Source organism: Scophthalmus maximus, chromosome 3 (assembly GCF_022379125.1).
Source record: "Scophthalmus maximus strain ysfricsl-2021 chromosome 3, ASM2237912v1, whole genome shotgun sequence".
NCBI lineage: Eukaryota > Metazoa > Chordata > Actinopteri > Pleuronectiformes > Scophthalmidae > Scophthalmus > Scophthalmus maximus.
In genome coordinates, this window is record NC_061517.1 from 18,668,598 (window position 1) to 18,688,086 (window position 19,489).

Consider the following 19,489-nt stretch of genomic DNA (forward strand, 5'->3'; position numbering starts at 1 on the left):
TTTTTAAAACTCATAATGTGTATTTATGGTTTATCTACAGTGAGTGCATTGAGTACAGTGCAAAGTTGTGATGTGCCCCAGTACACATGGGTTCGGGAGCATGGAGCGGTTCTGTGAGAGAAGTGCGCCCCCTGTAGGCGAACTGACTCTGACACTGTTGGTGGACCCCATGCCTGCGCCCTGTACCTGTCCAATCAGAGAAGTGTGTGTGTGTGTGTGTGTGTGTGTGTGTGTGTGTGTGTGTGTGTGTGTGTGTGTGTGTGTGTGAGTGTGTTCTGTCACAATTTGATCGTCTGTTGAAATCGCAGGAAACAATATTCATCTCGCTCATTTCCCCATTTTTTCAATGTGTCACTAGATGGCGCTGTCGTCCCATCATGGAGGGGACAAAAAAGATTCGACCTGCAAACATCAGAGGGTTAAGGGGTTTTGAGTCAGACCACTTGTGGTGTTATTGTATTACAAAACAGAAGGGCGGGAGACAAAAATGTATGAATCTAAAATATTTCCTCTCTCCATAAAATACATTGAATGAGTATTTGGGTGTAAACTTTTCCATTTTGTCAAAAGTAGGAAGCATGCAAATATTTACAACATTGGATTGAAAATGATTTCAAATACTAGTAAGTGGAAATGCAATTAAACTGCAATTAAATGGAGCTGATTCTTCCAGAGCAAAGGGAAATCTTAACATCTGCTGAAACATTTTTAAAATTTCCCACCTTGATGTTTTAGGACCAAATGAAATACATTTGAATGTATGGAGACTAAAATGATTTGATATTTCAGCAGCAAGGTCAGCATTTGATCGTGAGGGCAAAATCCATGTTTATTTCTAATTTTTGGATTTAAAATGGATAATGAAAACGCTACAACTGGGTTAGACAGCATAGTTGCAGTGTTGGCATGGATTTTGTAACTCTTATGGAATATGTGCGCATGTGCAGATATACTGTACGGGCCAGTATGCTGGTCATTAAAAGATCTCGTATCACTCCAGTGCAATTGGTCTCTGAAAATGTAAAAATATATACATGTGCGCAGGGGTGTAGCACCTAATTCAGGGCCCTATGCATAAGCAGTCTCCGTGGGCCACTCCCCGCAGCTTTGATGATGATTACTTTATATCTTAATATCTTTCTTTTCTCTCTTTTCTCTTCTGGGCCCCAGACTTTACTTTCTTAAAGGGGAAGACATTTCGAAGTCACCGGTCTTTAGATTAGCTGACAGATCCTGAGGAGCAGACTTTTGTAAGGGCTGAGAGGGCCCCTCAGAGAACCGCCACTTTTTTTTTGAAATACATGGTTCAGTCTCTCAACCAATGTATTCAGACAATTTTTAATTTATGTTATGACGCAAACTACTTAGAAAACACTAATTCCAGGCTTTCGGGCTTGCTGAATAATGTCAAGAACTAGTTCACTGAACAATTTGCTGGCAGAGCAACACAGTATACAACACACTCACGTTACATTCAGTGCATACGAGTTACTCTGATATCCGTTTCTATTTTTTCGCTCGGTGAATATCAAAGACAACCAGTAAACTGGAGGCAGGGTGCTGTGGCTCTGTGGCTGCTCCCATGTGTCCAGAGCTCCCGTCCTGTCCTCAGAGAGGACATCACTGCTAAAGCGCTGAGTCATATGCCAAAGCCATCTGAGCCGTAAGACAATTAGGACTAAGCGGTGGCACGTAGCAGCGGAAGACCGGCCGCTCAGACACTGGGCCTGGTCCAAAGGGGTTAAAGCCTGCTGTTTACCTCTTCAAATATTACATGAAACTTTCACTTTAATCATGTCAAATCAGCATTATTTTTCTTTCTCTCAAAGGCTGGAATGAGGGTAAATCAGACTTTTTAATTCTAGTTTAATTTTGTAATGAAAACTTAAAGGTGCAGAGGTGTAAAGTTTAACAACACGTCACTTTAGAAATAAATGAGACCAATTTACAGTTATTACAATCTATTCACTGCATATTTGTGCTTTCGATAGATACCATCATCAAGGACAAGTTATGGACAAATAGCCTTAACCATGAAGTTATGTCTTCACTGAAACAAATCACTAAGGCATTGAGCTGTCTTCACTGTCATCAATAAAAGAGTGAAAGTGTGTAGTAGTGGACAGTCTAATGTATGATACGACCACTTGATTTCCAGTTGGTCAGCACAGTAACAGTGGGGGTCACTGGAGCTGCTGGACGGGAACAATTATTATATTTCACTTGACTCGTCTGCGGTCGGACTACGCTCATGAGACAAATGTCAAAACAACTTGCAAGACATCAGGGAAAGAAAAAAGAATGGGGAAAAACAAAACTCTACACCCGAGCCCTTAGAAAACAGTTCCATATTTATTGCAAAATATTTTTGTACAGAATACAACTGAAAAAAAAAACATCAACAGAGGAGGAATGGACAGTAAGGCCAACATCAGAACTCCAAGAGCTGAACTGTACAAACCCCAATTGTAACGTCCGCTGCTTTAATAGTGTGTGTTTATACAGAAATCGTCTCCGGCCCTCACAGCAGCCTCCTTAAGGGGCAGAGAAAAAAGAACTCAAATGTCTTCCCCAACTTTTTTCTAAAACATTATTGCCTTTTGCCTGTGACTCCACCAGCTTAGCACACCATTGGACAATCCTTACAATGGTGAGATTTATTTAAGAAAACTCGATGTCCACTGACGACGTCTCACAAAATATAAATATATATATACTTGTAAAAAGCTCCGAACAACATGGGACTGGTAATATGTTTTGGAAGCGAGTGTAGCGTCACCTGTCACTGAGAACACGAGGAGGTCGGGAGCACTACGGCTACAGTAACGTGAGGAGGCTAACACCATGAGCTCGACCGCTGATGCCAGCGCTGTGGCTGGGCGTGCCGAGATAACACTTCTGACTTTGAACTAAACAAAACATTGACGTTTAAAGTTTGCTTTTAGTTTACTTCACATTGCTGGAATAAGGGAACCCTCGCCTGAGCTTGGAGGGGGTTCTTGTAGATAAATTCGGGCGTACATGCCCATGCACATCCTCATGCGATTTGGCACTGATGTAGAAGATCCTCTCGTCAAAGTAAACCTCGTGGTAAACACGTCCCCCGCTCTCTCCGGCTCCACTCTTACATCTTTTTTCTTTACACATAAAAAGGCAGAGTGAGACAGGATACATTTATTCCCCCCTCGCGACATTCAAATGTACATCTTTAACATTGTCTCTCCCAAAATTTGGGATCTAATGAAGTAAAGAAAGAAAAAAAACAAAAAAACTCCTGTCTCCGGAAGTTTGTTGTAGAAAAAAAATTTAAATAAGGATTAAAATAGATACAATTTTTTTTTTCTCATATGCATAAGCCCTTCAAGAAAACATACCACGACAGAAAGGATGAAGGTGACGTACAATCCAGAACTTCAGGGGAGAAAAGGGAGGAGGGGGTTTCTTCTGAACTGACTCGACTAACACGGTAGACAAATAACTACAGATGCAACACAACGGCGTCATGTTTTTGCCCTTCTGATTCTATATCTTACAATACGTCTGGTGGATAAATAACATAACGTGAGTATCCTCTGTTGAAGTGTGAACCCTGGTGCTCACTGGGGTTCTCCGCACCAGTCAGATGACGGACGGACAGACAGACTGTGGTCATTTTTTGTAATGTTTTCTTTTCATAGAATGTCAGTTATGTTGCAGAAACTCATCTGCAAACATTCATTTCACCAATGAGAGAGAAAAATATTTCAGGTTTAATAAAGTAACCCCCCCCTGCATTTTAGTCATCTACCACAGGGTTAGTTATTAGAGACCTTTTCTTTCAGTGACCCTCCACTAAAATCATCTGACAAACTGTAGCTCTATGATGGTGTGTTGGAAAGGGGGGGGCGGGTGCTCTTTAACCTTTTATGGATATCACAAGTGCTTTCAATAATTTGATACCCTGAGTAGAGGACATAGGCTTGGGGTGAATTTCAGTAGAAACAATAACATTTTTTTTGCCAAGCAAACACCGACTGAGAAAAGGACATTACTAAGTAATACCACCTCTCACACATAAATAAAAACCTGTAGTTATCGGTACATTAAAAAACCACAAATGTAACCAGAGAGAAATTATACTACGACGACGACGACAAATCACCCATGACGACACAGTCATTTTCAGCTTTACAATATGCATATTCTCATGCATATATAGTGTGTATTTCCCCTTGCATACAGGCGAGTGGTCGGGGACTATAAAGAGAGCCTTTAGTTATACCAACTCCCTCTGCAGAGACTAACACAGATTATTAAGAGATTGATACGAATGAGAGCAAACATAAATCACGGGACAGGCCAATGGCGGGGGGGGGGGGGGGGGGGGGGGAGACACGGGGACTGATTCTGTGCAGCCTTGTAAACTGAGAGGCCAGACAGCCAGAGAGGATGATGGGTAACAGACATCCACTTAAAGCAGCAAAGATAGGACAGATTACAGGAGGTGGAAACGAAGATGGAGGGGTCCTTTCTCTCCCAGCTCACCCGGAGCTTTCCGAGTGGCAACTCCGCCTCCGTCTGCTTCCTGTCGAGCTCGACGGAGCCTCGGTACGGGCGGCGATACGATACGTTCCCGCCTGCGCTGCTCGAGAGGGGAAACTACTGAAAATGTAACAAACTGTGGACGATGTGACACAGCGTCTTAAGAGTAAAGCAACGTGGGCAGAGAGAGCATTTGACTACGCGCGGTGGGGATGGGCCGGCGGGTGTGCGACAGGCGGACACAGGTCAGTGGGTCTTCCAAAAAGGTAACAGCTGCCCCCTACCACTCCCACCCCCCACCCACATTTCCCTCCAACCCCCTCCGACATCCTCTTTGGGTCGTCTGAGAGCTGAGAGCGCAGAGGAGCTCACACGAACAACTGGATCCGCTCTCGGATGGTCTGCCGGCAGATGGGGCATGTCTTGAGCGCGGCGCTGCAGTCGATGCAGGAGGCGTGTCCGCACTGGAAGACCAGCTTGATGTGGTTGTCGATGCAGATGGGGCAGGTGATTCGCTCTTCCATCTGCCGGTAGCGGGACTGCAGCTGCTCAAGCAGGTTGTGCTGCTCCGAGTTCTCATTTCCGGGGCTGCAGTCCACCTCCGTTTGGTCTGTGTGTGTGTGTGTGTGTGAATGAAATGTCAATGAAGAACTGAATATACAGGCTTAGAAAGTAACTGCAGATTGTTGCTTTCTGATGTTAATAAAAGAAAAGTTCAAGCAATTTACGCAGTCATGTATAAGATGACATTGTCCTGCTGTTTCACTGAGCTACTGGTTCAAATATGACTGCATACAATGGCAACTACAACCGGAAGTTTCATCGTTGGCGTCTAGACACAGAGGAGCTTTAATCTACCAGGGATAAGTTGGTAAAAAAAAATATTTTCGATTGGTAGAAAATAAATACAGTTAATTCAAAATGACAACTTTAAAACTTTAAAATGACTAAAGAAACTCATGAACAAAATTCAAACCCAGCATGATGGACACAGGGAAATTGAATTGATTGAAACATAAATAAATGTGCTTGGTCTTACCTTGTCTAATTTTCTTCGTGATTGTGACTTGGCATTTGATGCATTTCTTCATTCGATGGGCGCATTCTGTTGAGACAAGGACCAGGTCAGTGAAGACACACATGAAATGGAGATGTTAGAGGAGCATTTGATTGTGCTCGTTTCACCTTGTTCTTACTCATGACTGAAAATCTGTATTTTCCCCTCAGTTTCTATCTCTACTATCCTCGTTCTCAGTGAGTATTTTCACTCTGTGATTTCCTTTCAACATACAGACTATATATATACGTACTACTACATACTACTATACATACAGGCTATTCCCAACGCACCTTCACAGGCCACGCTGTGCTGGCACGGGCAGAAGAGAACCAGCAGAGCCAGCTCAGAGCAGATGAGGCATTCGCTGGGCCCTGGCGGCGTGGGAAAAACCAGGTTGGTCATGGTGTTGGGCGTTGTGTGGACCCGCCGCAGGCTGGCACTGCTCAGGCCCTGTCCACATGTGATGGCCTGCAAACGCTGCAACCTGAAAGACAACACTCAGCTGTGACAAGGCATAAAAACCAAGTGCTCTGTGGCCTCTGTAATGTCCTTTAAAATCTACTCTCCATCACTGGAACATACAAAAAAAACGTATCATGACTTTCAACTACCTGTGCTTTTCAGAAAAGCCCTTGATGAGCTGCACCATTGTGCTGTCTGCCACAAGGTCCAGAGGACTCTTGCCCTTGTGGTTGGCATAGTTGATGTCAGCCCCCTCCTGTGCGAGAAAACAGGCCATAGCCGCCCCGACGCTCAGCTCTGTGTTACCCAGAAGACCCGAAGCGCTCAGCTGTGGATGCACGTGGCGATGAACGGAAGACAGAATGAGAGAGATGGACAAAACAAACATGGTTATTAAGCAAGATCCTCTTCTACAAACAATACACTCAATAGGGATAAGAACTTGTGCATATGATAAACAGAACAACAACGGTCAAGGACAAATTATTCTAAACAAAAAAGAGGTAACTGAAGTAAAAGCAGCACAATCCAGCTAAGGCTGATACATAACCCCAAAGTAATCAGCACTGAAAAACTCATCTGCTGACCGCGGCCAAAACAGCTCTGAGCACTTAAGTCTAGCCACCTTCAAGGCTATGTTTGTGTGTGTGCGTGTGTGGGGTTGGCGGGTTCCCAGGAAGTTGAGGTGAGCTGCAGTGTTTGCGGTCATGTCGACTGGAAAGGACGTCCTTCCATGTTGCAGCAGTATTAACAACCACTGATGTAACAGTATTTAACCTGCACGTGTGCAAAGTGCAGCACAGGGCAGGGAGCCGAGGTCTATTAATGAGGGGTGTCAGACGAGTTCTTGAGAGTTAATGGCCGCCTCGAAAAGCACGAAGGAGATTAATTTATTACTATTCTGATCCCAATCAATGAGCGGATGTTAACATCTTGTGAACAAATCCTTCGGCGGGGGGTTTAAAGCTGCTCTAATCAATCTTGTTATGAACAAGGGATCACGTGTAACGGGAGGTGTGAGCTCATAGTGATGAATCCAACGAATTATTAAGCATCTCCGCTTTTCCTCTCCGCTCTACGGAGCCTTTTGAACATCGTTTTGGTTTGGACGGTCCAAAGCTTTACAGTTGTGTTTCAGTCTCGCCGCTCTCAGCAGCGGGCTGCGGTTAAAAAAGCTGAGACAAACCACGCGTACGCTACCGGCCTGGCGGATATTTCCCTCAGGAGCAGATGGGAAAGCAAAACAGAGCAGAAAGGAAAGAGAGCACTGGACTTGCATTCACCTGGTCGCTTGAAAAACAACTCTGAATTTTACTTCAAACATTGTCATATCTCTCCATTTATGTTAGACGCCGTCTTTCCGTGAATGTTTTAAATGTCGGTAATTCCTTGATATGCTCTGGGAGAGGGATCCTTCACTTCTCGCTCTCCCTGAGGTTTCTGTGTTTTTTTCCCCCCTTGTTAAAAGGTTGGATTTAACCCTCACTCAAGTCGATGGTTAAGGAAGGAGCATGTTTCACCTTGTACAGATTGCCCTATGAGGCAAATTGTGACTTGTGAATATGGGCTATACAAATAATATTTAATTGATTGATAATGCTGCTGTGTGTGTGTACTGTTTGCCAACACGTCATGACTTCATAAGGCGATAACCTTCAGTGATGTGTTCACAGTGCGGATAGCGCTGTGTTCAGATGGCAGGGACAATCAATAATGTCACCATGCTGCAGTGGATGGTTTCATTACAAGACCTTCGTGCGCTGCATCAACATAAATAATTGTTTTTTCGGTTGCAGTGGTATCATCCTTGCTTACAATAATGAACACTGGAACTGCCACCGGTTGTTTTTGTTGACTGCAGCAGTGGTGCGTGGAAACTTCCCTTCACAAAATGAAAGTCAGAACACAAAAACAACACAGACCTCGATGGAGGCCTTAGGGTCAGTACCGTCTGTGTCTCTGAGGATGAATAACACATCACATGACTTCTTTTAGGTTCCCTGGATTAACAGAGTGGGGTCCTAACCGAGCTCGAGACATCCTGTGTTTACGCCGTACTCACTCGACATTTATCAGACGTCTTTGCCAAATCCATATTGCCGCCCTCTTCACTTCTCAACCAATCAGCGTTGCCTCTTTCGCTCCATCACATCCTCACAGTTATCTTTAATCTAATTTAAAGATCCTAAATACAGAGGGTTAAACGCTTAAATCCACGTGGTTATTAAGCTGCATGATTCTTTGTTTCCACAAAAAAAACCTGCTTTAACTTATGATACCACTCCAGTGCACTTCTATCTGATTACGTTCTCCTCAGTTAACCCCTGTTTACACAATAAACTCCCGTTAACCCTCTATTCTTCCCACGTGACTCCTTTACTCTCCTCTCAATCATTCCACTGTGTACCTGGCAACTAGCTCCTTTATCCCAGGTTAAACCCCCAAGACTATAAGCAAATATCCAAACACTAATTCCCTTAGGTTTTGTTTACCATTCCCTCCTTAAGCCTTATTTGGTTATTTACCCGACTCTTAGCCTGTGTTTACCTCCCTAAGACCTCCATTTACCTCCATTAATCCCTCCTCCCCACATTCAGTCTTCAGTTATCGTCTTTAGGTGTCTAATAACGCCCTTATTCTATCTTTACTCTTCTTTGAACGTCTTCTGTACTCTTCCTTTAGTAACTGTCTTTATTTACCCTCTCACCAGTCTGTATTTAGCCACTTATTTTAAGATTTGTTGTGTCCGCCTTTAGTTCAATCCGTCCCAACATGACCCAGAATTAGTACGCGTTGAATAATGTCAGATTAGTATACAAAAGAAGTAACATTTACTTCATATGTAGATACTTTTGTGTTGAAAAAAAACCTCAGGCCAGTTTGAGCTTAACTTTTTGTATCAGTTTCCTCTTATACCAGATAAAACAAAGCACCATCATCACCGACAAACCAAACATTTACTGAAAGTAATTTCGAAAATATTTTTTCTTATCTGATTTTCCAACTCTAGTTAATTCAACAATTTGCTCCCCTGAGAATAAATTATTATTTCTTTAATGAACAGACCAGCAACATGCTGCTTCCCCTCTATCCGCCCCTTCGACCCTCACCCTGCAGTAGAGCGTCGTGGTGGAACAGCCCTCACTGCCCTCCTCCGTGCCGCTGGTTCCCACTGTGGGGCTGAGCATGACGTTGGCCAGCTGCGGGCGGAGGAGGGCCACGTGCATGGCCGTGTCGCCATCCTCATCCTCCAGGTTGACGTCCGCGCCCTCGGCCACCAGGAGCTGCACCAGCTCCGTGTGGCCCTGCGTCACCGCCAGCTGCAGCGGCGTCTGGTTGCGGTTGTTGCGGATGTTGATGTCGCAGCGTCCCTGCGGAAGAGGGGATATCGGATCAATCAGAAGTTTCATTAAATGTTGAATACCCAAATGCAACCCCTGCTGTGTATTCAATTCAAAATAAAAAAGCAGCAGCAACAAAAAGACGCAAGAAAGCAGCTTGAAAGGACCCCTGTCCTCAGCTCACCTCCTTGACGAGGATCTCGGCGACTTCTCTGTGGTTGTTGAGGGCGGCCAAATGCAGCGCAGAGAAGCCGTCCTCCTTCTTAACGTCCACAAGCTGCCGCGCTCGGCCCAGGATCTTCTCTGTGGCCCTGCCACCGGGACAGACAACACAAAGACTCAGTTAGCAAAACAGTCCTTAATGGTCCATGGTCTTAATGAAGAATGGTTGTATCTTTTTACTGTCTCAAATACTTCAACAATTTGCAGGCTGTTTAAGGTTGTGGCGAAGTGAAAAACAATATTCTGTGATTGAATGTGATAGTTTTCAAGCCAGTTACTGACTGGCCAACATTAGATATGTAAGAGGCTATTTCCATGCCATGACATTACATTTTTGTAGTACATTCATTTGGCAGGGGCTTTTATCTAAAGCGACCTACAATAAAAGCATTCGACCATGAAGATATTACTCAAAAAAGTGTAAGAATCATGCGAGTACATAAAAAATGTATCAAGCATAGAATTACGCACCCAAACCTGATCAGACACACAGTGACAGTGCAACATGAACAAAACATAACCCTCTCAGAATATGAAGCGTATCCTGTGTCAGAGTGAACTCGACACGAGCACGGACAGAGACGCAGCTGTTGAAGATCTGTTAACAAGACAATCTAAAAAGAAAATATCGAGGCACACGCGGCTCTCGCTAAATATAGTAAACAGACCACCACGATGAAAAGGACAGGCCCTGTCTGTAGCACTCTCCTAGCTTAAGTGTTCCATGTACATTGTTGCTTTTAACCTTCAATAAGAGCAGATCGCTATATTCCCTGCCATCATATTCAGTATTCAACCAGACTGCAATATAGTGCAGAAAACGGCAGAAAATGTCTGACCTCTCTCTCTCTCAAGGTCTTCTTTTCCTCTGTTTAGTTTTGTCAGATGACATCCTGTTCTCCTTAACGATTTACCAAAGGAGAAAGGGGTCAGTTGCAAGTGACCACATGCAGTGAAATGAGACTGTGTGAACTAGTGATTTATGCAACGGACAGATGCTGCAGTGCGAGGCTGCGCTGCACTGCTGAGCCGTCCTCTGCTCTGTCGCCGGGTTTTGCTTTATGACGTGTGATATTGAAGCTGACGGCCTCACAGGGGGCCCAGCATGCTGGCTTGTCGCCACGGAGGCTTCAGTGTGTGGTGACCTAAACTTTCTATGAATGTTAGTTTAATCTTAATTGTTTAGCTCTCCTGGAGTTAACTCTTTGTTTGACAGCTTTTGCAGCAGTGAACTGTATGAAAATGAAGCATGTTGATGGATAGCACAGGTTAGATGTTAATAAATTGCTCAGTATCCAGCACATAGAAAACCAGCTGAGTTATCAGTACATGTAATATCCATCCAAAAAAACCAACCCAACTGATTTCATAGCCAATCCAGCAACAAAAAGCTTATCACCTTACAAAAACATAATCAATAAAGAAGCAATACATATGCTAGACAGCAAAGAATGTCCAGGTTTTTTTGTTTTACCTTGTAAGATCATTTTCCTTAATGGTCATTATTACCTCATTATGTAACACTATTTGTATAAATGAATAAATGAAATTCTCTGGCAAGAACATTCACAGCACCAATTTTTAACTATTCCTCGTCAATTTTTTCAATACCAAGATTCTGAATTAAATTTGTTTCTCTACATTCAACAAGGGTTGACACAGCATCAGGAGCAGTTTGGGTTCAGTGAGTGTGTATGTGTGTGGGTGTGTGTGTTGTGGAGGTATTGATGACATTGTTCCTCCTTCTACGTTGTCTCCACAGTCCGCTGTCACACACTTCTGAAGTAGACACTTTGATTAGATAACAGTCGTGTCAGCTGTGTCACTGCTGTACCCACAATGCCTCACTTCTTCTCTGTATCATTTCCATAATCGTTACTACTGCGTTTTTCATGAATATTCAGACCTGGGCTGACGTTTTGAAGCAGTTTTGCAAAAAAACAAGCCTTCACATAAACCAGCCAGAGGGCATCCTGGGCACAAGGCGTCATTTGGTTATTTTTGGAGTTTACATCATACTTGTTACCCTGCACACCGGCACAACGTGCGCGCAAGCACACACGCACACACACACAGCACAGTCTTACAGAGCAGGACCAGTGTTCAACTGAGCCCTGCCTGCCTGCTGAGAAATGGATGAGTATCACGTGAACGCACACAGTGACAGCTTTATCTACCGAGTTTATTCTGAATCCTGCTTGCCTGCCTAGGATGGAAAAAACTTTATGGATATTTCAACAGGCCACCAACATGGCTAGGATTTCTCCCAGTGCTGCTGATAGTCAGATTGTTTGTGTGTGTGTGTGTGTGTGTGCGTGTGTGTGTGTGTAAGTGCGAGAGAGAAGGAGAGCTTGAAAGCTTGAGAGAGAAAGAGTGAGAATATGGAGCAGAGAGCTGCACACAGCTCTACAGTGATGCAACAACACATAAATGAAAATAAAGGATTTTCATGTTGGGTATAGTTACATATTACAGCATGTATGCTGTTGAATTGATCTGAAGAGGAGGGTTGGAAGAATAGGCAGAGTAGAAGAAGCGGTTGGGGAACCAAGTAAATAACATGAAAGTGAGGAAAAAGCAAAGATGCATGAAGAAGCGAGATTACAGGAAAAGAGGGAGAAATCCAGCATACATTCTTCTCAAGTAAATACAGCAAAAGGAATAATCATCCTGTACATCCATTTGCTTCTTCTGCCAAGCTGAAAACCCCCAGTTAAAAAAAACCCTGGCCGCTTGCCTTGTTTCATTTCTTTCCCAGGACTGTTTGTGAACTTGGCCTCTAGCCCTTTTTTTTCCATTTCCCCAATAAATAAATAGTCTAATAAACAAAACATTATCATCTTTCTGTCACAAAAAAACAACAGAGGGTCACAGCTGCTGAAAGGAAGCATCAACAAACAAAAAAATATACGTTCATGTATGGGCTTTATTATTTTTGAAGCCGAGGATAGTAAAGCAACCATCAATTTGGCCACCACAGGAAAAACCTCAGGCAGAGGTACAAATCATCCTTAAACTACTTAAAAATACTATTAATCTTTAATTAATTCTACAAGTTTAAAGTCACCCTCAATCTAAGGTCTGGACATATAAAACAGTCGATTTGAGTTAGTATCAGGGCCAAAACAAACGAGAAAAGCACACAGAGAACCCAGTGCACCTGGACTGTATCAATGTAATGTGCAGCCTGCTTGATGATATATGAATGAACGGGTGAACCGACTCCGGTCCTGAACACTGTAAATCCTGCGTCTCTACTTTTGGCGCAGCGGCTGATGTCAGGCTAAATGAATGCTGGTGAGCGCAGCCTAAACTCACAGCACTGCACATATGATACTTGCCAGAACAGATTGGACATTTAACAAATTAATGTCTACTTTGGCCTCCATTCCCTTACTCTTTCCTCTCTCTCAGTTATTCCTTGCCCACTGTATTTTAGCCCCTGCTCAGTCGCCGTTCGTCCACATATTACACTCGTACGGGCCTGTGCTGAGATTTTTTTTTGTGGGATCATTTCAAACAGGGTTGTAGGCGTGATGAAGACATGTGGGTCACTGGAGGGTGAAGTCGGGAGGTTAGCGCTGCAAAGCTTTTCCTTTGATGAGAATGAATGGACTGACTTATACTTATTTTTGACTACTGACTGTACGTGACAGTTGAAATAAGTAGATGTTGAAGGATCTGCAAGCAAATAACCAGAGGCAGTGAACAAGAACACTGATCCCTTACCTCTTGGGAATTTAAATTTCCAGGATATTATCCATCAAGTTACATAAAAGATCTTAGACGTCTCCGACTGAAATGTTGAGTGAAGTGGCCTCAGGGAGGAAATGTATTAGTGGAACTAGTATTTTTCATTCTTGCTTCCTCTCCTCCATGGCACTTGTTAAAAGAAGAGCCAGGGACAATTCTCCATTACATGGATTTGTTATAATTTGGGATGGAAATTTCATATTAGGTTGTAAAAGCCCCCGGAGCTTTTTTTTCTAAGGGGTGGGAGAAATAATATTTTTTGTGAGGTTAGCACAGTGATTTGCTTAACTGCAGTAGACACTACTCTGTCTGAAATAAGAATAATGTATAAATGATAAATGAATAAATAAATTCATAAACCTTTAGGGTGCATTGTAAAGCAATGAATCAATTGTACTGCTGAAAACAGTGAAAATGAATATGCTAAATCAAACCGGACCTGGTCAGTCGCAGTCGTGCATCAGATCTATGACCATGTCTGAACAGGTATATGTTGATGCACATTGAGTATCTACGATAAACTGCACAACTATACTAAAAAAACAAACGAATAACATGTACTTCAATAATATATGACATTTAGATATTATGTGAATGAATAACAAGTATTTTCTTACAGATTCAAACTTCTGATCATCCACGTTTGGTTTATTCTCCTTACATTTCCAAGCTGTTCCAAGTGTGTGGGAGCTGATGTGCGCGCGCGCATTTTTTTTGCGCACCCACCCACCCACCCACACCCACACCCACACCCACACACACACACACACACACACACACACACACACACACACACCAAGACAAGCTGTGTTGGGGGAAATCAAACCTTATCATTGTGGGAACATTTAGTTACCGACTGTGTTTCTGCCAGGCTGGGGTCAGTGACCTCGTCTAAGATTGCCTTGTGATAAAGCATCTTCGGTGTCAAACGGGGAAAAAAATCAACACCGGCGGAGGACAATGGAGCCTTTGTGACGGGTGTCAGCGAGGCTGCCTTCGTGTTTGGCCTCAAGCACCTTGGTGTGGATTCAATTGGGCTGAGCTGATCTTCCCCCAACTCCCTATTGATGATACTGGATGGACTTGGTTGCAGTAAGGAATAAAAAGTAAGGAGCCCTTTTGGAAGTAATTAAGTTGAAAATCTTTCGATTTTTTTATAAAAATAAATGTGCTTTCTTTCGATTAAAGCCAAAGTCATGCTTTCTTGGGAAAGAATTTGTGTAGAGACTTTGTTTGGATTTTTGGAATTCTTGCCCACTCAAGACTCCCAAAGATTCATGGCCCAAAAAATAACTTGACTAAAAGTAGTTTAGGGGAAATGTGGAGAATGAGTCAATGTGTAGGTAAACGGGGTGCAAAAAGCAAATGTTGCTGCATTTGTTCCCTGCTATTGACTACCAGCCTGCTGACACCAGCAGAGGCTGTGTGGGAGATGAGCTCCCTATTTGTAACAGTGGACCGTGCTGAGCGTTGAAATTTGAGTCCTCATTTGAACACGCAGGAGAGATTCCCACACGTTAGCTCCATGAATCTGTTTGACAAAACCTCTACCGTCTCTCGAAAAAATACAAAGACAATCTTTTTTTAATATTGTGTTTGGTGGTCATCTCTTATTTTCACTTGTTCTACCATGTGTGTCATGTAGATCAAAGTCTGAGAAACCTTTGTATTTGTGTTACGGCACGCGACTGTGAGGTGAATTACGGATCATCGCTTGCTGAATGTGGGCAGTGCAGGATGTGATACACACGATACTCACATCTCCTGACTCACTGCCAGCCTCTCTTTTGTCAGGCGGTTTATCATTTTCATGTCTGACATCCTAAAGCACGAGCTGGTTCGACACAGCTAATATCAGGCTCTCCTCCATCTTGGCTCACTATGAAAACAACAGCCAATACAGCCAAGTGGGGTCAACCACACAAACGCTGTTGCTTTTGGTTGAGGCTGTGACGTAGCCGGTGAGAGTTCACAAAAGTTGAACTCCTTGCATTTTATACTTTTCCCCTCGCTCGCACAGTATGGAAGTTAAGGGGAGGCAAACGTTCGCCCCCTGCTACATTAGCCTATGCGTGACCGTGCCCTAATTCTGTCCATGATTTCTACTCACAGTTTGTTTCCTTTGAGGGCAGCATGGTGTAGGAGGTTGAATCCTCTGTGGTTCTGCTGAGTGAAGTCGATGTTGGGCACCACAACCAGGATTTCGATGACATTGCGGAAGTCTTTAGCGATGGCGTCATGGAGAGGCGTGTCCCCGTATGAATCCTGATTAGGGGGCAACCAAAAAGGTTCAGGCTTTTTCTTAAGACATGTTATTGCATGACACAGCAAAATGCAAAAAAAAATTGGATTTTGATCCAATGCACATTTCGTTAAATTCTGCACTCGGTCCACTAGCTGGAATTTTTTTTCGCCGCACACACAAAAGCGACAGCTGACGGACGGCGAGGAAATATCCGCTGATTTTTACAAAACGTGTATTGCTTTAGAATCGCTTACTGCCCCTTTAAGAGATGTGCTAGCAAAAAAGCTACGACTCAGGGGTTTTGTCCTGGTGGTTAGTGTATTCCTCTCCCATACCCAAGGCTGCGTGTGCGAGCCCCGACCAGTGCAGTGAAAACATCAACAACAAACAATCTTTCTCATGGCGGAGTAGCCACACTACTCAAGCATAAAAAAAGAGTTAGTTAGTGGATTCTGGGCCTTGTTGCAGGCACGTAAGACAGTCAGGAAAATGCCCTAAAAGAGAAACTAAACTGCCTTAATGAGGCTGAGGGCAGTGAAGCAGGGCCACAGTCAGACACCATAAATTCATGTGTTTACATCCGTAAATGCTAATAGCATGTGAAGAATAAATGACTGACTCTGCCAGAGAAGCTTTTTTCTTGCAACCCAGATGTTCACTCAGTGGCATAACCCTGAGTCACTGGGGACACGTTGAGACATGAGCTCACTCATTAATCTGTCCTGATGGACCAGACTGGAGAACGATTACATTTTGCTGAGGTCACTTACTCAGAAAATAAAAAAATGATTGATTGGTTGGGGTAACAACCTCTCTTATCACACAAATGTTAGCAAACTGTCTAATCCTTACATGTTTACGTAGACATTGGTATGCTATTCATTACACAAGCATGCAGCGGGTTATCACTTGTTTTTCAGGACACAGTGCAGAATCAATCGAGAGCAGCAGATGTGGTTAAATAAGATGCAGAGTAAGGAAACAAATAAGAACAGTGTGCAGTATCACTGATGGTGAGTCCTCTCACCTGGAGATTGACGTCAGCCGAATGTTCAGTGAGCACCCGCACTACGTCGGTGAAGCCCTTGTTGACGGCGATGTGGAGCGGCGTGCACATGGAGTTGTTCAAGAGGTTGACATTCGCCCCCTTGCTCAACAGAAGTCGTGCGATCTCGGCCTGGTTACTAAACCCGAAAGAAAGTGCAAACAGAAAAAGACGCCCACGGGTAGATTAATCCTCACAGTCCTTCCTTCATGTTGACTTATTCACCCTGTCTAAAATAGAGTTTTGAATAGAGTTGATTCAAATCAGTGTAATAAAATATTACATATTTGTTCTGAAAACCTAACAGGAGCCCCGGGGTTGCGTAGAAAAAATCCCAGAGCAATTTTAGCGAATGCTGACTTTTTTGAGCATGTGTTAATCTTGTGGAGCTGGCTGATGAGTCAACACTTTCAATGCTGTCATTAGTGTGAATGGATTATAACATTACATGGAAGGAGACGGGCAAGCGCTCTGCTGTACATCTCTCAGACAAGGTTGTTCTAAAGCCACAAAGAGCAGGGCTGCATCTCGTTGTGAACTCAAGCAAGTGTGTGTGTGTGTGTGTGTGTGTGTAACCTTTGAACCTTTGTATTCTGAAATCTGTGTGTGTATTGCAAGAGGCCTGAGCATGTGTGTGTCCTACCCGAAGGCGGTGTAGTGCAACGCTGTGTCTCCATCTTCATCCTTGACCTCGATGGAGCTGTTGGCCTGCAGCAGGGCCTTCACCACCTCCATGTGGCCCTGGTGAGCAGCGACCTGCAGTGCTGTCTTGCCCTGGTTCTTTATATCCACCTGCCAGGAAAACAGAAGTGGTTGAAGGTTCATCGCGGATGACGGCGGCTTGGACACTGACAGAGCTGCACACATGATGGGCTGGAAATAATCTGAGCATGAACAGCAACCCCCGTCACACACCTGATACATAATCCAAGCATGTTGCGTAACCATTAGCACGGAGAGGTAGAAATTAGAGGGAAATTAATTTTGACTTAAATTAGCAGTGAGTTCATACTTATCATTAATTTTAAAATAGAAATACATCTCAAATAATATTCTACTTAATGAAATGCACATGTATAACAAATTAACAGGTCACAGCATTTTGTTCAATAAATAATTCAAATTTAATGTAGGCTGTTAAAAAACTAAACCTGTGAGAAAACATTGTTCCTCCCTTATTCTCCCACCGATCATTAATATTCAATCTCAGTGTGACTTGACTAAACAAGCCGATGACATAATTATAGTAATTTCATAAATTATTCATAGACTCAGTTATCATTGTCATATCCAGCATTAAATTATGTATCAAATTTCCATATTTATAGGTGAAAATATCATAAATTAACCACCAAATACATGAGAGAAGCTGTTGACTCGTGTGTGTGTATGTGTGTGTGTGTATAAATCTTTTAATATGGAAGACCCTGAGGTTTCCATGAACTAGGAGAGTGACGAAATATACAGCAGCACTATGTTCACAACAAAAAGGGGGGAAAGTAAAACGGCTTCACCCCACAATTTGGTGCCGCGTTGTGGGATAACAGCACAGAGACAAGTTTTTTGAGAAATATTGGAGTGGTGTGCAGAGTGAAAATGTATATTTTTTTATATTTCCAGTCTTTAACTTCAACTGACAGAGCCGGTGTAAACACCAGTCTATCCCTGTCCCTTGCCTTATTCGGCTCACCAAGTTACTCTGTCCCCTAAATCCTCCACCCCCCAGTCTTGGTGTCCTGGTGGAGGGAGCTCTTGGAACGCGCAGCAGACTGCAGCAAAGTGAAGTGCTGCACTAACCTTGTCAGGATATTTCTGCACTAATTCCCGCACTTTGTTGGCACTGCCATGTGCTGCCTCGATGACCAAGCGGCTGGGGTTGTCCTGCTCTGTGGACTGAGACAGCAGCTTCTCCAACACTGAGATGACAGTACCTGGACACGGACATAGTCAGAGGGGTAGGGAGTGTGTAAGAAGGAGATGGTTGTGAAAAGGGGGAGAGAGAAAAGAGACAAAGGGATTAATTTAGCTCAATCAATCGAACGTGAATAAATATGATTAGACATGTTGGCACAAAGAGTTGCAGAAGGCCAACACAGCACCACAAAGTAACGCCGGCTACTACATTTGAATGCACAAACCACAGGAATGAGTCAAAATGTCCCTCCATGCAGTGCGATCCGACCACACACATGCACACACATCACTGTGTTGACAAGCTCCCAATGCGCTGAGCTGAACACATGCACAGGAAAGGTTTTGTCATGATTTAAAGACTGCTGAGAACTTCTGACATGATGTTATGAACATGCAAGACCATGACATGCTGCAGAGAAGAACATTTCAAGAAATAGACACCCTGTCCAAGCGTTGCTGAAAGAGACGCACAAGGTAATGGACGCGACCGTGGCCATAAATGCCACAGCAGCAGCCTGAACGTGCAGGCATATATGGCAGAGACAGAGCTGAAATAAGGGCAGGGGAGGATGACTGAATGCATGCAGAGGGTAAAGCTGGAGCTGGAGAGTCAGAGATGAGCCCCCTCGTCCCGGCAGAGGCCTTACTTCCAGATTCGTTGGGGTTCTCGGCCGTCATGAGGTTGGCGTCCACCTCCACAGGCCGCCCCGAGAGGCACGCTGGATTGAACGTCCACGTCTGACCTCCAAAAGCCACCCTTAGGTCACCATCCGCATATACTTTCAACACCTTACCCATCTGGCCAAGCACCTAGGGCGAAAAAAAAAGGTATGTAAGGTGAACGGGGCACAGGTGGGTGAGGAAAGGTTTACAGGAACAAATTTTTCAAAAAGAGGAAAAACGAATTAACCAGAAATGAGCGGTTT

General features: G+C 43.7%; 1 protein-coding gene across 6 annotated transcripts in view; it reads right to left on the bottom strand.

Annotated features, from left to right (window-relative positions):
• Window positions 1-2,333: 2,333 nt before the first annotated feature.
• The window catches only part of mib2 (MIB E3 ubiquitin protein ligase 2), a 43,058-nt gene continuing 25,902 nt past the window's right edge, over window positions 2,334-19,489 (bottom strand). For all 6 annotated transcript variants that reach the window (XM_035644500.2, XM_035644497.2, XM_035644496.2 and 3 more), the window contains 11 exons: window positions 19,211-19,373; window positions 18,447-18,580; window positions 17,293-17,441; window positions 16,632-16,788; window positions 15,470-15,624; window positions 9,569-9,695; window positions 9,154-9,414; window positions 6,193-6,371; window positions 5,872-6,065; window positions 5,561-5,626; window positions 2,334-5,131 (listed from right to left, as the gene is read on the bottom strand). In XM_035644500.2, the coding sequence (XP_035500393.2) occupies window positions 4,890-5,131; window positions 5,561-5,626; window positions 5,872-6,065; window positions 6,193-6,371; window positions 9,154-9,414; window positions 9,569-9,695; window positions 15,470-15,624; window positions 16,632-16,788; window positions 17,293-17,441; window positions 18,447-18,580; window positions 19,211-19,373 (1,827 nt within the window). In that variant the 3' untranslated portion in view covers window positions 2,334-4,889. The remainder of the gene's footprint in view (window positions 5,132-5,560; window positions 5,627-5,871; window positions 6,066-6,192; window positions 6,372-9,153; window positions 9,415-9,568; window positions 9,696-15,469; window positions 15,625-16,631; window positions 16,789-17,292; window positions 17,442-18,446; window positions 18,581-19,210; window positions 19,374-19,489) is intronic.